The sequence below is a fragment of the Sparus aurata genome, chromosome 17 (genome assembly GCF_900880675.1).
Source record: "Sparus aurata chromosome 17, fSpaAur1.1, whole genome shotgun sequence".
Classification (NCBI taxonomy): domain Eukaryota; kingdom Metazoa; phylum Chordata; class Actinopteri; order Spariformes; family Sparidae; genus Sparus; species Sparus aurata.
In genome coordinates, this window is record NC_044203.1 from 14266651 (window position 1) to 14290507 (window position 23857).

At 41.0% G+C, this 23857-nt stretch overlaps 1 protein-coding gene across 1 annotated transcript in view; it reads left to right on the forward strand.

Moving 5' to 3' along the window:
• LOC115567971 (eukaryotic translation initiation factor 3 subunit H) overlaps positions 1-23437 on the forward strand; it is a 54735-nt gene extending 31298 nt beyond the window's left edge. The window contains exons 4-8 of the mRNA XM_030394943.1: positions 5711-5810; positions 8824-8973; positions 16107-16227; positions 22577-22709; positions 23130-23437. Of these exons, the coding sequence (XP_030250803.1) occupies positions 5711-5810; positions 8824-8973; positions 16107-16227; positions 22577-22709; positions 23130-23224 (599 nt within the window). The 3' untranslated portion in view covers positions 23225-23437. The remainder of the gene's footprint in view (positions 1-5710; positions 5811-8823; positions 8974-16106; positions 16228-22576; positions 22710-23129) is intronic.
• The last annotated feature ends 420 nt before the right edge of the window (positions 23438-23857 follow it).

The window sequence follows — 23857 nt, forward strand, 5'->3', positions numbered from 1 at the left end:
TTGTCTCAATTCAGGGTCTGCATCCTTTGAAGGACCCGGCCTTTGTGGTCTTTGAAGACGAGTCCTTCGTAGAGACCCTGTTAACCACGTCAGCCGTTGTTAAATGGGACGGTCTAGCCTTCGGAGCATTTCCTGGTTGCATCACCAGATTTTTCACCCTTACGTCAAGATTTCTGCCGCCCAGGCCCATGACAGTGACTATCTACGCCGCGTGATGTCACGATTTTCTCTCTTTCCTTCTTCTTTTTCGGGCACACAACGAATCTTGGGATATGTGAGGCCACGAAGGATAGTAGCCGTACATCCTCCAAAACAGGGAAAAGAAGGCTGCATTTGGAGGAGTTGGGATTCGGATTGGGACAGCCTTTGTGCGGCGTAGTGACCTAATTGGCCTTCAAATGCGGCCCTTTGAAGGATGCAGACGCTGGATTGAGACACAGCAAATAGCTCCACAAAATGAGGCTGAATTTACATGAAACAATAGAGAACATTACAAACGCACAAATGCTTGCTCAGGTTCAATACACCAGGTTAGAATTAATTTTTACCTCACAGGCACTGAAAATGCCTGTGAAGTAAAAATGCTACCAGGGAATTGATTACAATCAATTATGGTTCATGTTCTTTAAAGTTTGATCCATGATTAAACAAACAGAATGCAAATTTAGTCTCCTAAAGCAATACGTATCTAAGAATAGTACTACCACTAAGACTTCTTGTGATGTTCTTGTTGTTGACATTCAGAAAGTCTAGGCAATAAATCAGTGTGACAGATGTAGGAAAAGGGTAGTTGAAGTTGGCAGCACAAAAGTAAAAAAAAAAAAAAAAAAAACATTAGAAACGTCTCAAGATAAATCTTGTAAGTGTCTACATTGACATCAAGTACATTTTAAAATAGAGCTGGAAGAATATTGCAGAAGATCTGTGATACGCAAAGTCATCTTAAGTTGACATTAATTTGATTTTATACAACACAAACTGCTATCAAACAATAAGGTAGTAGGGTGCATTGGTGATGCAAGTTCACGTCTAACACTGCAAAAACCACGGGTTATGCCCTCCCAGAAGACCATCAATAGCTGTTGAAAAGGTGTGACACCACATCTCATGTGTCACAAGAACTCTTACAAGCAACCCCTGAAAGGCCGTCGGAGGAGTGGAGGAGGCAGCCGCGAGCAGAGGACTGGGAAAATATGACAGGATTAACAAGGTAGCTGGTAGCCACCAACATGACACTCAGGGACTTCATGTGCTTGCACCTGCTTCACAGAAAAGAGCTTTAAGAGCTGCCCATAATTGCTGTACCACAAATGCCACCCCAGATGGTGAAGGCTTTCTTTCAAATGACAGCAAATTTAAAACCTGTCACTACAAAACTGTGTGCATTTAACTCTTCAGTGTCTAGATAAATGCAAATTCATTGCTACATAACCACTCCACGTGGTCACTGAGGTCTTAGGCAGTATATTCATAGAGGCAGTATCTATGCAAGTTGTATGGATAGCTGCACATTTAAACAAATCAAAAAAGTACAAAGTGTTTTCTGCGATAGTACAACTGTTTTTCTATGTATACGCAGTGCTGAAATGTGACTCACACCACAGACTTTTACAAGCTCACAACATATAATCAAATATAGATGTTGTCAAAATTCCAGAAAGCATCATGATGGTATTTTCTTGCCCACATTGCATGCTTCAGATTGTGCTGAGTGTTCCTCCTTCAGGTTTATGAACCGAAAAATACGTGTGTAATAAGTACAGCTAGTGTGTCACAGGAACTCTTACACGCTTCACTGACCTGAAATCACAATCTTTGATTAAAACAGCTCTCTGTTTATCCACTCACCTCAAGTCAAGAGGCAACAACCAGAATTGTCCTTCTGAAAAATTATAAAAACAGCTTTTAATTCCATCAGTGTTGCTCTGCTGCTGAGTATGAAGGACTCCTCCTGGCACTGTTCTTTCTCTCCAAAATCAAATCAAGGTTGTCATGTTCTTAGATAGAACAAATCTATGATAGGCAAAGATTAATTTTAACTAGCTGACTTATGAACCCATGCGATCTAGTCCTGCCAGCCAGCTGGCCACTCAGGCAGGCAGTCAGCCCTTTCTCATTCTAAACGAGTGCTCCTGTTAATGTCAGTCAATAATGCAGCGCTTAATGGATCAAAGCACCTCAAAGGAATTGACATTATCTCTGTTTAAAGTCAAAAGGAAAGAAAATTGATTCCCTTTTTGTTCTCTTCACCATTAGCCCAGTGGTCGATTTGTGCCGATGGAGGCTACTGGCAAGTTAATAGCTTCAGTCAAATGACAGCTTGAAATTAGAGTGGATTGTTACACCAATTGGTTAAATATGCTTGCCATGGAAACAGTTTTCTAACACCAGATGACCAGTTGAAGAGGTTAAGATGGACAGGCATTGAGCTAACCTTTTTGCAGGTCCAGAGATAAGTGTTTTGGTACTGTAATATTTAAAGGGACACTACACCCAATTTACACGACATTTAGTTTATTTGCCATGAGGAGTGCTATCATATGTAGCAGTGGGAGGCCTCTCCTGCATTGAATGCTACCATTTTTTGCAATAATCTTCAATGAGACCGCAGAAATTTGTGGAACTTTAATACAACAAGTACTTTATAGTTTTGTTTTGCAACCTTGGTGTTGTAAGATGACAAATAAAGGAACCCTTAAGCTTTTATCACTGAAGTATATCCCTTTTATATTACATGGGTCATAGTCGATATTTTCATACAGTCCTATTTGACTGGCTGTCTATCCAGGAAACCATAAAGTTTCTTTAATTTTGAAACCTTAAAAAAAACAGGTCCGCAATAGGTCCTTGCTATTTTAAGCACTCTTTATCAACGCGTCTTTTGGCCTGAAGTTCACTTTGTGCAATTTTGTTACTCACTTGATTTCATGGGGTTGGTGCTTACATTGCAGACTGAGGACAAAAGGGAAATGGAACCCTTCTTTGTTCTCTGTAATATATCAATATATATAAAATGTGTGCAACAAAAATCATTTGGGGTCATTACGATGTAAAGCTAGATCATGCAGGATTTTATTTTAGTTATGAAGCTTTCTGTGGATAAGCCATAGCTGTCTTGATCAAATGTGACTGTCACCAACCAGTCTCAGTGGAGATTGGCCAGCATGAATTTAGATTGGCTGTGTCTTGTTTTTTGGATTGGCTGTGCTGAAGGCAAATGACTTGTCACAGTTGGCTGCTGGGATGGAAATAAGTCACACTAAGATTCTTGGTCGACTATAGTTTGGTGGCTGACAGCCTGTCCAGTCTGTGCCAATATTCTCTCTCTCTCTCTCTCTCTCTCTCTCTCTCTCTCTCTCTCTCTCTCTCTCTCTCTCTCTCTCTCTCTCTCTCTCTCTTTCTTTCTTTCTTTCTTTCTTTCTTTCTTTCTTTCTTTTTTTCTCTCTCTCTCTCTCTCTCTCTCTCTCTCTCTCTCTCTCTCTCTCTGTGTCTGTCTGTCTGTCTGTCTCTCTGTCTCTGTCTATCTCTCCCTGTCTCTCACTCTATTAGTAACATAAACAGTAAGTGTGAATAGATTTTGACTGAGCCATTGCTCAGAGTTGGTCTCGATACGCTTGCATTGTCTCTCTTTTTAAATGTTACTTTAACTTAATTCTTCAGCTTGCTGAATTGATTTTCCTGCTGTGTAAATGTCATTTTGCAATGGACAGACCAGCAGCCCCTCTAGTGTCTTTATTATTAGTTTATAATATGTAAGATGGATATAACTTTATATCATATTAAGTGAAAAACAATCGATCATGATAGTGTTTTGATGGGGCGGTACTGTACAAACATGAATCCCAAAAAGTTTGAAAAACACAATTATACAAGAATCTCATAATTTGCTAACCCTTATAGATATATACTATATACTTCTCTCTCTCTCTCTCTCTCTCTCTCTCTCTCTCTCTCTCTCTCTCTCTCTCTCTCTCTCTCTCTCTCTCTCTCTCTCTCTCTCTCTAAATTTATTTATGAGAGAGAGAGATCTATATATATATAGAGATGGATAGATAGATATGTATAGATAGATAGATATATACACATACACACAACCATACATTTACAAAACTCAATTAAGTTGATATATATAATTGTGGTCCTTAAGGCCAAATATCACCAAAGATATGAACATTCGGTTTTCCTCATATAAGTTGCCAAAGACAGTTACAGTTACTACATTACTTTTGTTTGGTCCTGTAACGTTGCTTTGTAGGACATTTCTCTGTATTTAGTCGAGTGAAGAACCTGTGCAGTTATCAGACTAGTCAGACCGACACTCCCGGCTCCGCGCCTCCGGATTATCCGTTCACACTGGGACGGCTCACCAATAATGCGGCCCTAGCCCTTTTTACACAGCGTCTCCGCATTATCTCCGGAGCGGTGGTTCGCCAATTCTCTGCCGATGGTGATTCACACAGAGCGAAGCATCTCCGCCTTCATGTGTGTAATTCACACAGAAAGCCAGCGCTGCGGCTCCTAAAGAGGCGTGACGGTACACGTTGATGACGTCGGTGTTCCAGGTTCCCCCAGGTGTTCCCCATGTTAATCCAAACCCGCGGACAGTTTATAATCATATGGATGCTGTTATAATGTGTAGTGATTGAGATCCTGACCCACCAAACATTCTGGGAAGTGACGGAGTTAAGTTTTTATGCGCTAAATTACATAATTACATAATCACCATCAGTAAACAGGACGATGTCTGACTCTGTCACTCGCGGGGACTGAGGCTGTTTTCTGGGGCAGAGTTCCCTGAAGTCTCGGTCAGGAGAGCTGACGGTCGCGGTGATTTATTTTCGTCACAAACACTCCGTGAGTTAAAGTTTTTTGCCGGTGACAGACGCTGTTTTTTTGAGCAGAACTGTGAGGAAGAGTCAGGAGGACAGACGCTTCTCCACGTACAGTTGTGGTATTTGTTTTCCTCATATAAGTTGCCAAAGACAGTTGCAGTTACTACGTTACTTTTGTTTGGTCCTGTAGCGTTGCTTTGTGGGACATTTCTCTGTATTTAGTTGAGTGAAGGACCTGTGCAGTTATCAGACTGTCAGACTGACACGCCCTCGCTCCGCGCCTCCAGATTATCCGTTCACACTGGGACGGCTCACCAATAATGCGGCCCTGATACTACCTCCAGAGGCGGATCAGCGCCAGAGCGAAATTTCCCCCCTCTCCACATCTGAAACTTTCACACAGAGGAGGGTGAGGAGAATTGGCGCAGGATCCCCGCATGCAAACGGCAGTGTGAAAGAGGCTTGTGGGAGGTAGAACCTGAAGGAAGACTTTTCACAACTCATACAGTTATTCTCAAGGCTCCTTTGAGCAAGGAACTTAACCCCTGACCTCTTCAGGTGACGCTCAAGAGGCCATCAGTAGTTCACCACAGTCAAAGATGCAATTATACATTATTGATACAACTCTCACTAAAAACTTACAGATACAATGTTACTGACTGCATTAGATCAATCAGACAAACCCAGGAAGTCTGGAGTCTTATCTTTTTTAGAAAGCTTAAACCAATGAAGAAATCTGATTTTGAATTATAACATTTCTGGAGTGGATACAAAGTGTATGCCAGGATTGTTGTTTGCCAATTTGAGAATATGATTTAAAGGGCAATTTGCTTTTCTTTTTTTTCAAATCTACTCCCATCTCTCTTTTTTCATTTCAGACCCTATAAAGACGGCTCAAGGCTCCCTGTCTCTCAAGGCCTACCGGCTTACCCCAAAACTCATGGAGATCTGCAAAGAGAAAGATTTCACACCTGAGGGGTGAGTAGCTCACAACAGAGTCACTTTATGAATAGATGTTATGATTGGATGCACACAAAGAGATATTGCGTTTTTATTTAAACACAAGGTCACAGTGCTTATGGGAATAAATAATTAAAATGTTTGTATTTTCTCTCTTTTGACTCTGCTTATTCAGTGGATGCAAATATAGACTCATGCATCCACAGGGGAGGCATTTAGTAGCAGTTGGAGATTGATGCTGATGATTTATCAGTTCTCCCTTGCCCGTCAAACAAATGTACCATGTTTACGCTGTTCTGACCCCAAGGCTTTTCGTAATTGCCTTTAAATTGCAGCTAAAATTAATGTAATGAGACCATTTTCCGGGGAGTTCAGGGTATTTTAAGTGCAGTAACTCACACATGCATAAACACACATGCACTGACAAATCCAGACAAAAATGAAGGAGTCCCAGAGGTATCAAATTGCTATCCATTCAAATCCTTTTCAGATATACATTTTTAAATATGCTAACTGTTAATTAATTTGTAGTGAGAAAGGATAATCAAACTGCATCGTTTCAGTTCTCTTTCCCCGTTTCCTCTGTATTTCTCCACCTGTGTGTCTCTATTGCCCGCCACTCTGTTATTGACCCAGTGTGTTTGGCCCAGAGTCAGGATCCTTCTCATTTCAGCAGCTTTTCATTAGTTCCTGTGATTTATTACAGCTCCAATCTGTAGCTATCAGTGTTCCCAATAAAGCACATGATTGAAGGAGGGCAGCCCCGGGCAGGGAAGGACAATATCGCCACATAAAAACAATCTTCTCACGATCCTATTATTTTCAGAATAGACCAGAAATCTGAATATTATGTTTCTCTTTTTTACATGGAGGCAAAACTTCAAAAGCGATTCACCCCCTCCCCACTACAATGTTCAGAAAAAGCAGCATCTTTCATGTTGTTATATTTGATGTTACACAAGCTTGAATATATTGTGCACCATTTTGAAATGAAAGGAAGGGATAGATGAGTGCTGAATAGAACCATCCCTTTGAACTGCCCTCCAAGTCCGCTCGGCTATGAAGGCAGTGGTCAATAGCCTCCACTTCAGCACACAATATGAAGCATCAAATTAGTCGCACGGTGGAGTCAACCTTTGGCTATGTCCAGCAGGGCCCGACTTGGAAAGAGCATGACATTAAGTGTGCCAGAGTCCAGTAGGTTTGAACAATTTGTTCTGACTAAAATGTGGTGTCCTATTTCCTTACAGACACCTTCTTGTATCACTCTGCAGGTGTTTGGAAAGGTCATAACAATGCAGGAAATACTTTAATGTACTGCAGATGGATAATTGTGCCAATATCTATAACAAACATTATTTATATCATTATACACTGCTGTGATCCATAAGGTCCAGTTCTGCTGCCACAAAGTCTCCTCTTAAAGTTTTCCTGAGATGATGCTACTTGGAACACAGAACAACATTTCTTTAAAATAACCTTATCAAAATGATATGATGATCCATACCCCCATTTATCACACAGACAATCATTATATAAACATCTCTGTTTCTGGTCCAGTGCACATGGTGGATTAATGTAGCGAGGGTATTGATCCCATAACAAGCAAGATGCGTCTAACAAGCCAACATTAGACGTATACAGACATTAGTTTGTAGCTTATGCACTGTGCACAACTGACAGGCAGAACTAAGGGAGTCAGTCAATGCTATTGGATTTATGTAAGACATTAAGCAAAGTTTGAAGTTCCATTTTGTGTTAACAGACCCATGTCAGAGAAAGCAAGAGAGAGAGCTGCAGCTTTTAGCTCCAGAGGAGCAAGAAGCGGTGGTTAGAAATTGGGCGACGCTTGCACACTTATCAGCAAAGCCCATAAAAAAGGCATTTAGGCTACAGAGTGTAATGATGCTCGAGGTGGGCAATGTGGACACATTGTATCACACCGTTTTGAGATATCAAAAGGCAACATGCATAACATTATTAATAATTTTGCTTTTATTCAGCTGAGGTGCAATTTACAGTCAAGTACAATCCAAGTGGTAACAGTATGATGCTCCATTTGCTGCTTTTCTTGTGAGAATATGCGAACAACAAATAGAAAGGGGGATTATGTCAAAAGTAGACCTCGGGGTATCTTTGCCCCTCAACAAAGCAGATGTTAAATGCATGGAGTCGTGTTAGAGTTATTGGTAGAACAGCTGTAAACTGCATCCACTCTCATTTCACTTAACTGTTCGAAATGGCTGTGGATCAGCTCAGACATGGGCGTGAGTTTTGTTTGTTACGATCGATCACGCTCCTTTTTATGTGCTGTGTCATGCATACAGTTTTTGTGCATAAAAACAAACAAGCACTCCCCTTAAAACCACTGACTGTCTTATACACTGGTAAAAGATAATGTTCCTTCTGGTTTTAGTTTAAATATATGGCTGTGTGTTCAGACAATGAAAAGAACAGTTAAGTAACAAAGGGCTTTTTTTCCTTCCCTAAACCGATTGTGATACCTGAACTTGACATTATGTATTGTCCAATGCTGTGTACCGATCTGACACCAGTGCGTCGCTTGCTGTGAATGGATATTGGCTACCTGTGCTCTATGAAAAACCTTTTGAGTTGCATACCAGTGTGAGGTATGCTGCTATGAAGTACTGGGGTCTATTTTCTAATAAATAATTTAGTATCTGATCAGTGCATCTACTCTGTAATACTGCATTTTGCATCAGTGTTGGAGGCTTTTCCAATACTGGTATTGCTATCAGAGCAAACCTACTGGGCAATATGGTTGATGTCCACATTAGGATATAATTACATTTTAAAAAATCGGTATAAAGGAAAAATACACGAACACTGATTTATTGATACAAACCAATGGCACAGAATACATATAAAAGAAATGACTTTTTCACTCATAAGGTCTGTTGTGTGAGCTGGTAAAATGATTAAATTTAATAGTTATTGATGACAAATCTTGTGACTGTGATGACAAATTGTGACTTGATCTCTTCTTCTGTCTCTGTCCCTCCCTCCCCAGCTTGAAAAAGGCAAGCATTGGCTTTGAGAATATGTTCGAGGAGGTCCCCATCATCATCAAAAACTCCCATCTCATCAACGCACTGATGTGGGAGCTGGAGGACAAGTCCACGGTCGCAGACAAGCACGAACTGCTCAACCTCTCAAGCAGGTCAGACGTTAGCTCATGCAGCACATTTGCCAAGAAGGCCCGAGGCCAGACACCTTGGTTGTAAGAATTGTTAAGAGTGAAGACAAGTACATCTGCATTCCGGATCGCCTATTTTTCAACAGGTTTTTTTCTCTGGGTACCAACATTTACAAGATGTTTCTGCATGGTATGAGGGGGATAGTGAGTGATTATCGACGTCTATCCTCTGTAAAAAAACAAACAAACATTGACCTTCAGTCCTGCTATAAATGTTCTGATCTGACACTGAAGATGCAGGTGATCTACTAGATTTAAGTCGTTTCTCTCTCAGTACTGTGTGTGGACACAGTGTTATAGTCCCAGATTAAACCATTTATTTGGTTTTGGGGTATCAAGGCTCCTTTTGACAGAACCTTAAGACTAATCATCTTGAACTTTCATAGACCTCTGTAGGATTGTAATCGCCTACATTACAGCATCTTGTATCTTTGGGATTACTGCCTACATCATGATGTTTTGTAAGCATATGAGCAATATTCAACATGAAAAAATGTAGCTATAATGGGGTTTATTAACACACCTCAGCATCCGCCTCTGTGTAAAATCACACTATAATCAAACCAAGGAAAAACCTAAGGTTACTGATTGAAATTGCATCAGTCCAAACCATCCAACACTAAGCAAAGTGTCACCTTAATTTGATTCATTTGCACACGGTTACCATAGTTACATGCTAAGTAATACTGTCTACTTAAAAAGTGTCTTACAAGCTTTAAAACCATGTCATGGTCTCTCTTAAAACCTGCAGGCTGCTTTCACAGACATGAGTTAAAGCTACTGCTAAATTAAAATTGATTTGACATTAGGGAACTCCTCTGCATTAATCTGTGTCTTCCACAATGTGCTAAGGTGTAACAAATCAGTATAAAGAATAAGAGGTTTATTGATGTATTCTGACTTGTGCTCACCCATCCTACGTGATTTTAGTTCCGATTTTAAGCACTTTTTATGAAGACAGGTTTTATTTGATACATTTATTACTCTCACAAAAATCCAATGAAAAGACCAAATCTAACAATGAATTAATATCAATAACGAAGTGGGGGGACATATTTGTTTATTACAATGAACACAGCCAGTGTGGCTGTCGCTGAAACACCAGCATAGACCAATAACGCCTACTGCATTTTTGATCTCTGTAAAGTAAATGCTCGCAGTTCTGTTCTGTGTTTACCCCGCTTTGCCCTTTTTCATTAGCAGCAGAAATTATCATTAGAAATGTACAGAGTCCAGATCGGTTGAGGAGGTTGAATGTGCAGCTGACAGCACTAATGAAGAAAGGGTCAGATTTGGTGGACCTGCAATGACATATAAGCTGGTGTACAACAAATACAACAACGAGCTGGATAGCATAACCTAACCTGACTGTTTGTTATAATGAAGGAACATGTCACCCAGTGCAATGCTAAGGCTCTTTCGTGTGGCTTTTGTCAGGTTTTAAAAGATAATGGGCTTCCGTTGCACATAGGCATACAGCTATTTGAGGCTGTGGCTCCACAGACAATATTTGTTAGTAGGATCAATTCATTGTTGGTTTCAAGGGATTTTTTGATAGTAATGAAAAGATTAATAATATTACCAGCCTAATCCTTTTAAAACGTACTTTAACCTGCCAGATGGGTGAGGGATACAGAATCGGGAGATCTCGAAATGTGTAGCTGTACCAGTCATGAAATGCTGTCCTGTGACAGAAAAACTTTGTTCGTATTAAGTTTGTATGAAAGGCATTATTGTTTGGATCAGATGTGTAACTTACACCAGAATTGCAGTCCAAATTCCAGTCCATATTTTACTTCCTCGGTGCACCTTGGGGTTAGTATCGGATGTTTGATTGCAATATCAAGTCCGAAACAGTAAATGCCACATTAAAATGTCAAAACAAACTTATTCGGAAATGTCTCCAAGTCTTCCATCACTAATGAGCACAATGTGAACAAATATCACCCCGCCATATCAACTCACAGCCTGGCTCCGTTAAGTCTCACATTCAGATCTCTGAGGCTCTCAGCATAAGTCTCGGGAGAATTTATCAGCAATCATTTATGGAGATAAACCACTGCAAGTAGAGCAACAGCTGTGAAGCTTCCCCTGGGCAGGTGTGAGAAATTAGCACAATAACGACTCAAAGTGCAGACTTGCACACTGTGCTGACTTACACACTGGAGTGTAGCACATCAAGAGTTGTTGTGATTCGTCTCATTTGTGTCCTGTGTCTCAAGTAAGTCATGAATTTAATCAAGGCTCGTATATACAGCGCAGAATGGCGTGTTCCTTGGCAAGCAAGCTCTGTACCAGCACAGTCATTTGCTAGAAAATTGTCAAATAGACTGAAGGATACCACACTTTTCTTGCATATTGTTCCATTTTCCAAATGATTACTCTGAAGTTGAGAGATAGCTTTCAGTATGACCCAAAAGGGGGGGGTAAAACTAGCCCAGGCCCTCCCTATAGGTTTCCCGGCATGACTGCCGATGTGATGTCTGGCAAGATGAAATTGTTTCCTGAAGTTGTCAGATTGCTGCAGCGCTGTCCTTGTATTGGAATGTAGTGTCCATCTCTCTACATCTTTGACTGACAGCCCCACCCCTTTTCTCCTCATTTTCACCCCTTCAAAAAAAGATAATGATAATGGGTTTTATTTAATGTTTTTCCTTTTGTCTCATTTTCCAATCTGCAGCCCCATTTGTCAATGTCATCTATGTCTAAGGCTGAGTAAATGCAGTTTCACTCCAGCAAACATGGTTGTTCTTACCACAGATGATGATGTTGATCGTGGTGATGGATTGCGTGAATGTAAATTCATTTATGTAGCCCCATTTCCAAAACAGCCTTGAAATGCCACGGTGCAATGCAATGTTGCAAAGCAGCCATTGTTTATATCAGGCCACAAAGCCCTTTGTGTGTGGGCCATCTCACACTGTCTTCACTTTTCTTATATTTTTATATATATATATGCGCCCACAGTACATAGTTCATTATAAATCCTCCTTACCTTATATTTACTTTTTGTTCTGTGTGATTGAGCAAGTCGTCGGTCCATTACCTGCACTCTGATTAACGTAATTGCCTTTTGGCATAGAAATGCTCGACAAAGGAAGGATATGGAAACATAGCTTTCAGCTCTACATGAATACCCTGATGATATGTATTCAATAAGGGGATTGAGTGCAGGGAGAACAGATGAGGCTTAGGGAGAGCTGCAGCTGTAGGAGCAGCAAGGAATGTGAAGAGACCCAACTGGAAACAAAGGAGGTGGTGACAGAAATGAAATTACCCTTGACAGATCCAATGAGATTGACTTTGAGAGGAGATCATTTTGACCTATAGCCGGTAAAAGTTTTTTTCAGATCTTGAACCTCAATTTTTAAGCTCAAACTTAATGAAATTGAGTTTTCTGTCATGTAAGACTGAGAATGTGCGTCCATCCCTTCATATCGCCTCTTGAAAATATTCTTCCTGCAAACTTTTTTTTATATTCTCATCAAGATAATACTACAAACTTTTGTTGGCACAATGTTAGATTTGGCTATTTCCTGTCCTCTTTAAAACATATTGTTCTACTGCAGAAGCAAGCCAGGGATCCATATTACGCCCCAGTCCATCAGTTAAAAAGGCTCCATCAGAGTAAAACACTCATTACAAGAATTCCAGTCATATCCTTGGCAGCTTTGTAACAGCTCCCCTCTGAACTTTCAATTTACTGATTGTCAGCCTATTTTTGCTCGCACATCAATACTGTTTTAGAGTTTGTCCTCTAATGTCCTGTGCAGGTAAGAACACACAGGCTTTAGCAAACATAAACATACATAGTGTATGGGCTGCTATTGAACCTGACCTTAAAACAGAATTGGTGATGCAAGGAAATCCCTCGGTTGATTTTGATTTCTAATTCAGGATTGATCGAAAGGCTTGCTGACCCATCTGAATAACTGTCTAGTTGCTGTGTACCAGGTTGCATACAGTTTTTGGAGATGGTACATTGTGCGCAAAATTATAATAGTGTAGTTATAGAGTAATAGTGTATTACCTTGCTATTATATTTTTTTATAAACTTAGAGCAACAAAATTATCGAAAAACATTGACAAACTCACTAAAAATCATGCAAACTCAATGCTGTTGAGAGCTCAAGTAAAATACTTAATTGTTAGTAATTTCATTATACTTTTAGAGATGTGTTCTCATTTCAGTTTTGCATGATCAAAGTAGTTAATACAGGCTAGGTCAGATATTTATTTAATCCTTAACAAGCTACCCCCAAATGCAACAAATTTACAATCAATTACAACGGTAATAATGAAATGCAAACAAATAACCAAATAAGGCAAAATTCTATTTTCATTTGACACATACATAAACAACAGATGTTTTCAAGGATCTCGCTCAGACTAAATGATTTCCATTGCATATATTATGAATACACACCACAGAAATTAGCTACCATATTGCTCTATTAAATGGTTTTAAATGGGCTTTCGTCAGCGAGAATCAATTTTGACGCAGTTGGGGGGGACACAGTGGGGAAGTGTTATAGCGAGATTTGGTCCTGGGCCATCGGTTTTCATGTTCACAGCTCTGACACCACAGTGGAGGGTTGACATACTGATCACACAACAGTTCTCACAGGCAAACATGATGGGGTGGAAATGGCTAAGCTGTCAAAACTGCAGGAAAGAGAAGCTACTGAAAAGCATACACAATCCAGCCATGTTTTTATTTCAAAAAGTGAAATGAAAAGTGAAATCTGACCCAATTGCAGTATTCGTCCGCAATGCTTTGTCTGCCTAAAGTTCTGCGACACAAGGGCGGCAGAAAGTCATTTAAGGCTGATTAATCCATCACTTAAATTAACACACACACACACACACACACACACACACACACACACACACACACACACACAAAACACACACACACACACACCCCCTCATACAGGTGCCATGCTGTAATATGGACGATGCGTTCCAGATAGTCAAGCATGTGAGAAGAGCACTATAAATCATCATCTGCAGTGTTCATACAATTATCGGCATGCATGTGGTTACATGAATTTACTCTCACTGTGCAAGCATGCTTCAGGGACTTCAACCTCATGTGTGTTTGTATGTAAATGTAATTAGTTGCCTTTTGTGAATTATGTAGTTCCATAACAATTCCCTTTTTAATATTGTTTCTAATCAACCTCTCAGCACTAAAATACAACATGTGTTAAATTACGGAAGCACTCAGGCCCTTGTAAACTGTACACACATTGTTTCGAGCTGCATTCCGCTGAATTCTCATTGTAGCTGAAGCCTCTGTAGCAGTGTTGTGACAAAGCATTCAAACGTTTCCTGTGCTTTTAATGTCAGCACATGTTCCACTACACCTCACTCAAACAGCAGGAGACTAGAGTTTTAAAATACAAAACAAATTGGAATATTGTCAAGGCGAATGTGTTTTGCCCTGTCAATCCTGGTTACATTGGCGCTCGTTTCTCAGTGCTACCCAATCTTAGTTACCCTCCACATCAACGTGAGACTGGTATTCTTAATCAATAGTTTCTAGAGAAAGAAGTAGCAGCTGTGGAGATGGTTAGTGGCTTTTTTTTTTTTTTAAAACAACACTTTGTAGAGACTCGGAAATAGAGGGTGGATAAATTATTTCTTGACAAGATGATTTCTTAGCAGGCAACAGAAGACGGCGAGTGTGAGGAGCCAGGAGAGAGAGGCGAATATTGATTTATTAAATGGCTAATTGAAAAATCTCACAGCAGAGAGGAAAGTAACTACAATCACCAAAAACACTCTTCCTCCACATAGTCACGCGAACAATGAAACACACAAAATAGTTACATCAGCGCAAGTGCACACACAGCCAAAACATACACGGAGCTGGCAGTCCTTGCGGGTACAATTGTCGTTTAAATAAACAGTCGGAATCTGTTTTCCCACAGCACGACCTGCATTATGTAGCACCCAAACATTCATAAATGAAACAATATAATTCCAGAGAGGAAAGCACAAGAGGGAACTGACATGAAGTGGAACACTGCAGCCTTGTCAAGGTTGAACTTAAGGCAGCAGTGAGACATCCTGTTAAAAATGGGGCTCATGGGAGAAGAGAGGAGAGGAATACAAGTAGAGTTGTGTGTCAAGTGTTGTCAGCATGGCAGTGTTGGGGGAAAGATGAGGGATGTGATACCAGAGGAGAGGGATGTGATACCAGAGGAGAGGGACGTAGCACAGGGACGAGAGGGACGGGTCCTGAGGTCTGAGCTCTGTCAAACCCCCGGAGAGACTTGCCATGTCAGATCTCTTTCAGGATACACAAGAGCAACATATCTGGTAGAATGTGAACTGAAGAAGATTAGGTCAGAATGGATGACAAACAGAGACTGTTGAAAAATGTGGATGTTGCGTTTTCTGAGTGCAATCAAAGGTCTCTGAAGGGACACGCTAAAGGATGGAATTGTGCCTTCATGGTGGTCGCTACTGGATTAGAAGAAGCATTTTTGACATTATCTGGTCTTTGTCTGTCTGAGTCCTAGTAGTATTGAAGAAATCATGTTTGAGCAGCCTTTGGTGGCTCTACTACACTGTTATTCACATTGGAAGGGACTGTTATACATTTTTTGCTGGATTTACTCGTGATAAGGGAAGAAGTGGACCACTGAGATTTGTTTGGGAGTCCAGCTATACAGATTTAATTTACACCCAGTGAATCAAAGTCCACTTCCATCTGATGGATCTTGATATTATCATTGCTAAGAATTCTGCCTGCATTTATGTTTTGCAGTTTGCACATTTTATCCCAGGTGCTAACTTTTTTGTGGTGTTGATTCTAAAGTTGGGGGAAAGATCAAGTAATTCATGTATCCATCAACCATTATTGTGTACATACTCACACAGGTGACGCTCTCATCAAGTTGCTCTAATTGCATGGTGGCTCGCTGCAATATTAATGTATGTGTTTGCAATTACTGTAAGCTGTTAAGTTACTGTAAGCTGTTGGGGGTGAATGGGGAAAAAAATGTACGCAGCACCTACTTCAGCTGCTGCAGTGCTGATGGCACTTCAAAAACTGTGTGAATGACGTGCTGACATTTTTCTTCCAGCAACCACTTGGAGAAGAGCCTTCAGCTTCTGATGGACAGAGTGGATGACATGTGCCAAGACATTGTCAAATATAACACCTACAGCCGCAACCTGAGTAAGCAACAGCAGCAGAAGCACCAGGTAATACTCACACACAGACACATACACAATAGCTCTCACGAAACTGAAGCGCACACACCACCTACAGACAGGATGAGCAAGCAGCAGAAACACCAGCTTACCAGCACGCACAAAAGGGAAACAAGCATGCGCGCACACACACACACACGCACACACACGCACACACACGGGGGCATTCACACACAGATGCACCTACAGCCACAAACTCAGCAGGAAAAGAGCAGGTATATTTCTCTGAGCCACGGACACAACCAATTGTAGCTATAATCACAGCAGGCAAGCAGCAGATGCACCAGGTAGCACAAATCCACAAACACTGTCACGAATACACAGAGAAATGTGGTACTCCAGCCTCACACATTGAAGTACATGCACCCACTGAGAGCCACCAGAACTACAGTAAACAGCAAAGGTTAAAAATGTATAAACATTTAGTAAAATCTGTATCTGTAGCATATGTATCTATACCAACTACACTCACTTTGATGCACATGCTTATACTGTAGCTGTACTATTCTATTCACTTCTGTAATGCTGCGTTCACACGTGCAAAGTAGTCGTCAATCTCTGTTTTATTTGTAATTTATGTACTATGCTCTGCCACAAGGGAGTTGGTTTGATTTTGAGATTGGTAGGGACACAAAAGTGCTCCAAGGCAGCATTCCTGAAAGTTGACGTTTTTTTACATTAGCAATCATAATTTCACGTCATGCAGATGTTATAGGTTAAAGCAACTAATGAAAGACAAGGAGACAACTTCGAAGAGTTTAAAAGCCACATGGGTGAAGCATTGCTATTCAGATCATCATCACACTAACATTTGTCACAGTGCTGAATCTCATGACTAACATATCCATCATAAATTTTAACCTCACCTGTGAATTTCCAGCCTCTCTTTCAGCTTCTCCTCCTCTATCTCCTCCAGCCTCTCTTCCTTCATCTGCTCCAGCCTCTCCTTCTCTACCTCCTCCTGCCTCTCTTCCTCTACCTTCTCTGGCCTCTCCTCCTCCATCTGCTCCAGCCTCTCTTCCTTCATCTGCTCCAGCCTCTCCTTCTCTACCTCCTCCTGCCTCTCTTCCTCTACCTTCTCTGGCCTCTCCTCCTCCATCTCCTCCAGCTCCTCCAGCCTCTCTGCTGTCACCTTACAAAAATATGTTGACGCATGACATATGAACAGATACATTAGGGATACAATGATCATAGAGCTTGATGGTACAGTTATTGCCTGAGCAAAAAGGTTTTTACTAAATATTAATATTAACTAATATTAATTAATTATATTTTATAATGATAAAATCGCATGATCATCTAGAATGTGAGGTTTTATTGTATTTTACACCACAAAGTTTCTTCATTTGTGTTTTTAAACTGTTGCTCACTTCTACACAAATACATGAAAATAAGAATTAAAAATAACTTTAAAAAAGTGTATCTCTTTGGCATTAAAGATTTTATATTACTTATTACTATATTATATTATTTATTCAATATCTGTATTGTTGAGCCTCTACCTATACACCCCTGAAGTAACTTAGACTTTGACTCCTAACATCGAGTTTTCTTTCTTTGACATCCTTCAAATCCTATACAGCACACACGCACGCGTACACGCACGCAAACATACACAAATGTAAATGACATCACTGATATTAAAATCCGTCTAGCTGACGTGACCCAGGAAGAACAAATGCCGAACATGTTGACAACTTACACTCACAGTTGCAGATAACATGCACTGCCTCTCGTCCGGTCCAACTAGCAGGTTGCATGTAGCTTTTACTAGCAGAAGGAGTGACAGCGGGGACAGCCAATCACATGTAAGTTAGAGAGAAACCGGCAGCCTATCAGGGAGCAATATTTAGGTTAGAGGCGGGAGTTCTAGCAGAAACCGACATTTAACCCTTTGTGTGCCATAATCATTGACTAAACACTATGGACAGCAGTTGTATTGATAGTGACTACACAGTAGCAGCTGATTATTGGTAGGGACGTGTCCCCAGCGTCCCTACCCAATTCTATGCCCTTGCTCTGCCACATTGCATTGTTAATTTCCTGTTGCATGATTTGTTTCCCCAGGTACAAATTAGCCTTGTTTGTTTCACCTGGTTGTCATCCACATTGTTTTGGCAGATATTGTTCCAAACTTCACGCAACATTCCCATGTAGTGCCACTGAGTAACTTTTTTACATCATAGTTCTATTCACTATGAATAGCAGTGATTGCTGCTTCTCAATCCTCGTGTGTTACCGTACAAATTTAATTTTATTTGAATGAGGCCTCTTGGTTGTCACTGTTGTAATGCCAACACTCCAAGGCCATCTGGCAAAAAAAGTTAAGCTTCGCGAAGCTTTTGACTGCAAGGCGTCGTAATCCATTGGTGAATCAGAAATATGCAGGGACACATTCCTGGAAGACTTCTTTGTAACTTGTATTTCTAGTGTTTGCCTCAAAATTTTTCTCAAAATATAGCTGAGTGCCGACATGATCACTTTTCATAGTTTTTAAATCTTGTGAAGTGTTTTTTTTTCTCCCTTTTTTCCCTTTTTGTTTTTTTGACTCTCAGATCTGTTACTCAAACTGGACTTCCAACTCAAGCCATACTCTCCCATTAACTAAAGCCTTTTTGTTGTTAACCATTTCATATGAACTGTAGAAGGAAGGCTCCGGTAGGATTTACAGGTCTGTTTCAGTTCTATAAAACTTTTTAGTTGATCAATTTCACCACTGCCTCTTTGATAAAGCGTCAATATATCCTTATGTGAAGAATAAGCATGACACTCAGGAAGAACTAATGTATGTGGACTCAAAGCTAGTTTTAATAAATTAAGTCTTTCTTAATTGTAATGACTAAGTGGAAATCGTCTGTGTTCATTCTTTTTCTGTAACTGTGAAACACATCACAAACACAAACTTAATCTAAAAGCAGCAGCAGTCGCAGGCACACAGTCACACACATCCTTTGTGTGCACAGACTTAAGACACACACAACTCCTACAAGCACGCATTCAGCCGGAAGCCCCAAAAAGATCAGAACAAAAGACACACAGGTGAAGAGTCAACCACGAACCATCTGCAGCTCCAATCTCGGCCAGATCCATCACAAACAACCAGCAACAAACGCAAACACAATGGGTCACACAGTCGTACACGCACACATTACTCAGGAAAATGGAAGTGTAGAGGCCAGGATGACTCACTGATGTGCATGTGTAAAAACTCACACCCACGTTCACACCACTACATCAATTTGTCATTATTCTCTGCGAGTGCAAACAAGGAAATGTCTGAAGTATTAATGTTAAACCGGGCTGAGTCACCATCTTCCCGGGCCGATGGCAGCCATGTTCACACACATACTAGGCAGACTTTTCAACAAACATGTATCTGTGACTACAGGTAGTTCGCTGTATGTTCTACAACGCTTTTACAACCTGGGCCGCGAAGAAACACACACCCACGTAGCCACACACCTCCGGGCCAGTCACCCACACTGCAGCCATTACGATCCATCATCTTCCCCAACTGACCTTCTCATCATCGCAGCCCCCAAGCCCACCCCCTCACACACATACACACACGCGCACTCATTTCATACACAATATCACACAGGCCATCCCTTTAATAGTGTCGACTTCTTTCATGTTTCACACAATTCTCCACAATGAACTAACGGCGCACACACAGAGACAAAGAAAGCGAGCCTCTATTACACCTTTCAGACATCTACAGTCCTTGCACCATGTAATCTTGTGCCATTGACTCTGCTGCATCCCGGACAAATGGAACCTTATTAATCATCATAGAAAGTTGCAAAAGGCACCTTACTGAGAGAGCTCCGTTTTTCATTTATAGCTCTCTGAATTTGGTAAATAGCAGGTTCCCAGGCACAATCGGTGGCCAAGTTAGTCTTTGTACCTGGAAATGTATGTCTCACTCCCGCTGATTTATTCAATTCAATTCTTTTCCCATCTTTAGAAGCAGGCACCTCTTTGTAGAAGATTAGATATGGAGCAACGTGTTAATCTTATGAACCAAGGACTTGTGATTTATGCCTAATGATACAATTTGGCTTCCATTAGATGATTCAGCAATATTTTCCAAGTCATTACTTCTGTGCCATATCATTATTAAAAACACATAAAAAGCAAGCCAAATCATGGCTGTAAGTGCATTTTTGTAGTGTTAGATGCTAAATAGATACAGAGCAATCATGAATCCTATGGCAACTGAGAAAAAGTTAATCAGTTCCAGCTTTATTGTTTTACAAAAACTCATATCTCACTGAATGAAGGTTCAGAGGTTCAAACCCAATCTGTGGAAAACCTGCTCAAACCTCACATGCATGAATTCATTTCATTTTTTTTTATTTTTTTTTATTTTTTTTTTAAAAGAGAGACAGGATCCAAAGGGAATTGGACCAGATCAGTCATCCCAAACAGACCCTGATGGAGAGAAAGAATACCAGCACACTCCACTTGACGATAATTGTTGTTCCACATGATAAAAGCTGTTAAGTTTTAAGTACATTGCTAGGAGACCCAACTTGGCCCGTATAGACTGAGTATAATTTGGACCTAGTCTCCCTCTGGTCCCACCTCTTGTCTTGATAAAGACGTCATTGAACAATTATTTAGTTGATTGATTACCGCTCAGTCTATAAAATGTCAGAGAGCGGTGAGAAACTCTCATCACCGTTTTCGAGGCTCCAAAACGACGTCTTTAAAATTGCTTCTTCTCGCCAAACTCCAAAAGACTCTTCATCTACTCTCATGAATAAAGAAAAGTAGCAAATCCTCACATTGAAGAAGCTGGAACCAGCAAATGTTTGACCCTTTTGCTTGAAAAAATTGACCAAATTAAGTGATTATCTGAATAGTTGTCATTGTATGTATAGTTGTAGTTGTACATTGCATTGTATTGTATTTTCATTTGATCAGCTAATCAACAAATCACCTTATCACGGTTGCTAAGTGAAGTTCTGGTCCAGATACCAGAATGGGAATTTTTAACCATCAAACTAAAGCCAAACACAGCATGTTGTCAAAAACACACTATCCCCAGCATGAAGCGGTGGTGCTTCTCTCTGCAGCAGCCCCTGGCAGGCTCGTGAAGGTAGAGGGTAAAATAAATTCAGCAAAGATACATAGAAATCCTGCTGCAGTCTGTAAAAGAACTGCAACATGGGACAGAATTATTTTCCACCAAGACGACGACCCCGCACATAAAGCCAAAGCGCCACAGGAGTCCGGACTTCAATCCATTTCAGACTTTGTGGTAGGACTTGAAGACTGCTGTCCCTTTGCGGTCTCCATGCAACTTGACAGAGCCTGAGCAGTTTGAGAAGAAATAGGGAAAAACGGCCTCGAAAATGTGCCTCAATTAAATTCTTAGAGGTTGTACTTAATTTAGATCAGTTTGGTTTCTTTTTTACTCTGATGTTTACTTCCAGTGAGAGATGGTAAATACTTTTTAGGCGTTGTGTTTGTATATATGGAAGTTGGAGCACAAGTGCAAAACGGTTTTTGTTAGCTTGTTTGTAAAAATTTGCATATATTAGCATTTTGATTATGCACAGTCGTGCTGTGACACATTGGCAGGGAAAATAAACTGGAGGAGTATCGACTCATTTGAACAAATAGTTTTGTTTTTATTGTTCATCTTAGCAGATTCTGTCAGCTTCAGTCGCCCGTACAGGTGCGCTGTGGGATGTTTGGTTGAGAGCACTCGAGTTGCTCTTTCCTCCCTTTCTGCCGCAACCCCCCATTCCCCCGCTCTGTGTCAGGCTCTCCTCCCTCTTTCCAAATTAACAAGGCTTTTAGGTTCTCCAGAGACCCAGCACCTCGCTGATATACTGACTGTCAGCCCTCCACAAATCACTCCATCCCTGTCAGCACTTATAACTCTTCCCCCTCCATCTGTCTCCCCCATCTCTTATTTCATCACCACATTCTTTTACGTCTCACCTTATTCCTGTTGCTCTTTCCCTTGCCTTATCTTTCTTCTTCCTTGTCCTTTTTCCCCTCGTACTATCCTCTCCCGTTGTGTGCTCTCTGCGTCTCTCTTACTGTATTTCTCTTACTCTGCCTTTTCCTGTTCCCGACTTTCTGACTTCACAGCTTTTTTTATTCTCCCTTTTCTTCACTCCCTCTCTGTACTGTACCTCCTCTGTCTTTCACCTTCATCCCCCCCATGCCTCCCCTTCCTCCTCTCTCTTTTCATGTCCATTTTCTCTTTTGCCATCTATTCCCTTTCCACGTCCTTCTCTCTCAATTATTCGGTTGTCCTGAGCCCACTCTCCCCTCACCTGTTCTCTCTCTCTCTCTCTCTCTCTCCCCCCCCCCCCCCCAGTACCTCCAGAGGCGGCAGCAGGAGAACACCCAGCGGCAGAGCAGAGGAGAGCCCCCGCTGCCTGAGGAGGACATCACCAAAATGTTCAAGCCCCCCCAGCCTCCACCACGCATGGACACTCTGCTTATTGCAGGTACGCACCCAGCCTCCACACATGCACCACAGAGACCCCCCTCGCTCCAAACTCCATCACCCGCCTCTGCTCCCCTCACTGGAGCTCAGGTTCTGTTTTGTAATTATCTTCGCCATTATCTTGAAATTACATTCATTTAAAGTTTATTGACTCAATCTCCAACACACCGCCCTTTTCCCTGCCGTTTCACGCTGTTCAGCCCTCCTCCGCCTCTTGACAACATTTCTGATCCTTCCGTTTACTCTGCTCCCCACTAATTTGATGTTTTGCTGTGCTGCTATTCTCCCCCCCCCCCCTCTCTCCCGCCTCCGCCTGTTTGTGTGCATGTCTGTATACAAATGTATGTATGTATGTTTGTGTGGGTGCGTGTTTGTGTTTCTGTGTGGGGGCTCGTGGATGAATGTGGCCACCCACCAACAGGGCAAATTAACAACTACTGCCAGAACGTGAAGGAATTCACCTCTCAGAACCTCGGGAAGCTGTTCATGGCGGAGGCTCTCCAGGGCAACAACTAGAGAGAGAAGCGAGGAAGAGTGCGCAAAGGACGGAAAAATTAAAGGTGACAGAGATGCAGAACCCTCTTGGCTTCGACTGGAGAAAAAAGTGGACCCTTTTTTGTTTTCTAAGAATTTATTCATTGTTTTTATCCCTAGCCCCATCTTGGATACAAATTATATTTGAAGATCACTTGAGTTTTCGATTCTAAATAAAAGTCTTGCATCTCGAAATCTTCTCTGACTCTGTATGTTTTGACAGTTGAACTGTATTCTGCTTTTGAAAGTAATTGCAACACATTTTTCTGTTTTCTGTTTTGGTCCACACAAGTTGGGCTCAATATTAATATGCTAAAAATGGAGGTTGAAAACAATACAAAACAAATATACAGTATAATAGTATTTAAACATAATTTTATTGTTGCATTCCTTTGGTCTTACATATCAATCATAAAACAGGTGCAACCATTATTAGTGGATTTGTTGAAGTGTTGGTTTGAGTGGTGAGAACGTTAGTTGAGCGTTAAAAAAAATGAGTCGACCCCCACCGTCACACCGCACTAAATAGACTTTTGATTGTCTTTTTTTCTCCCTGAAGTGAAATTTTCTCGACACACCAGAATCTGCCTTTCCTCCACGCAGCTAGCAATTAGC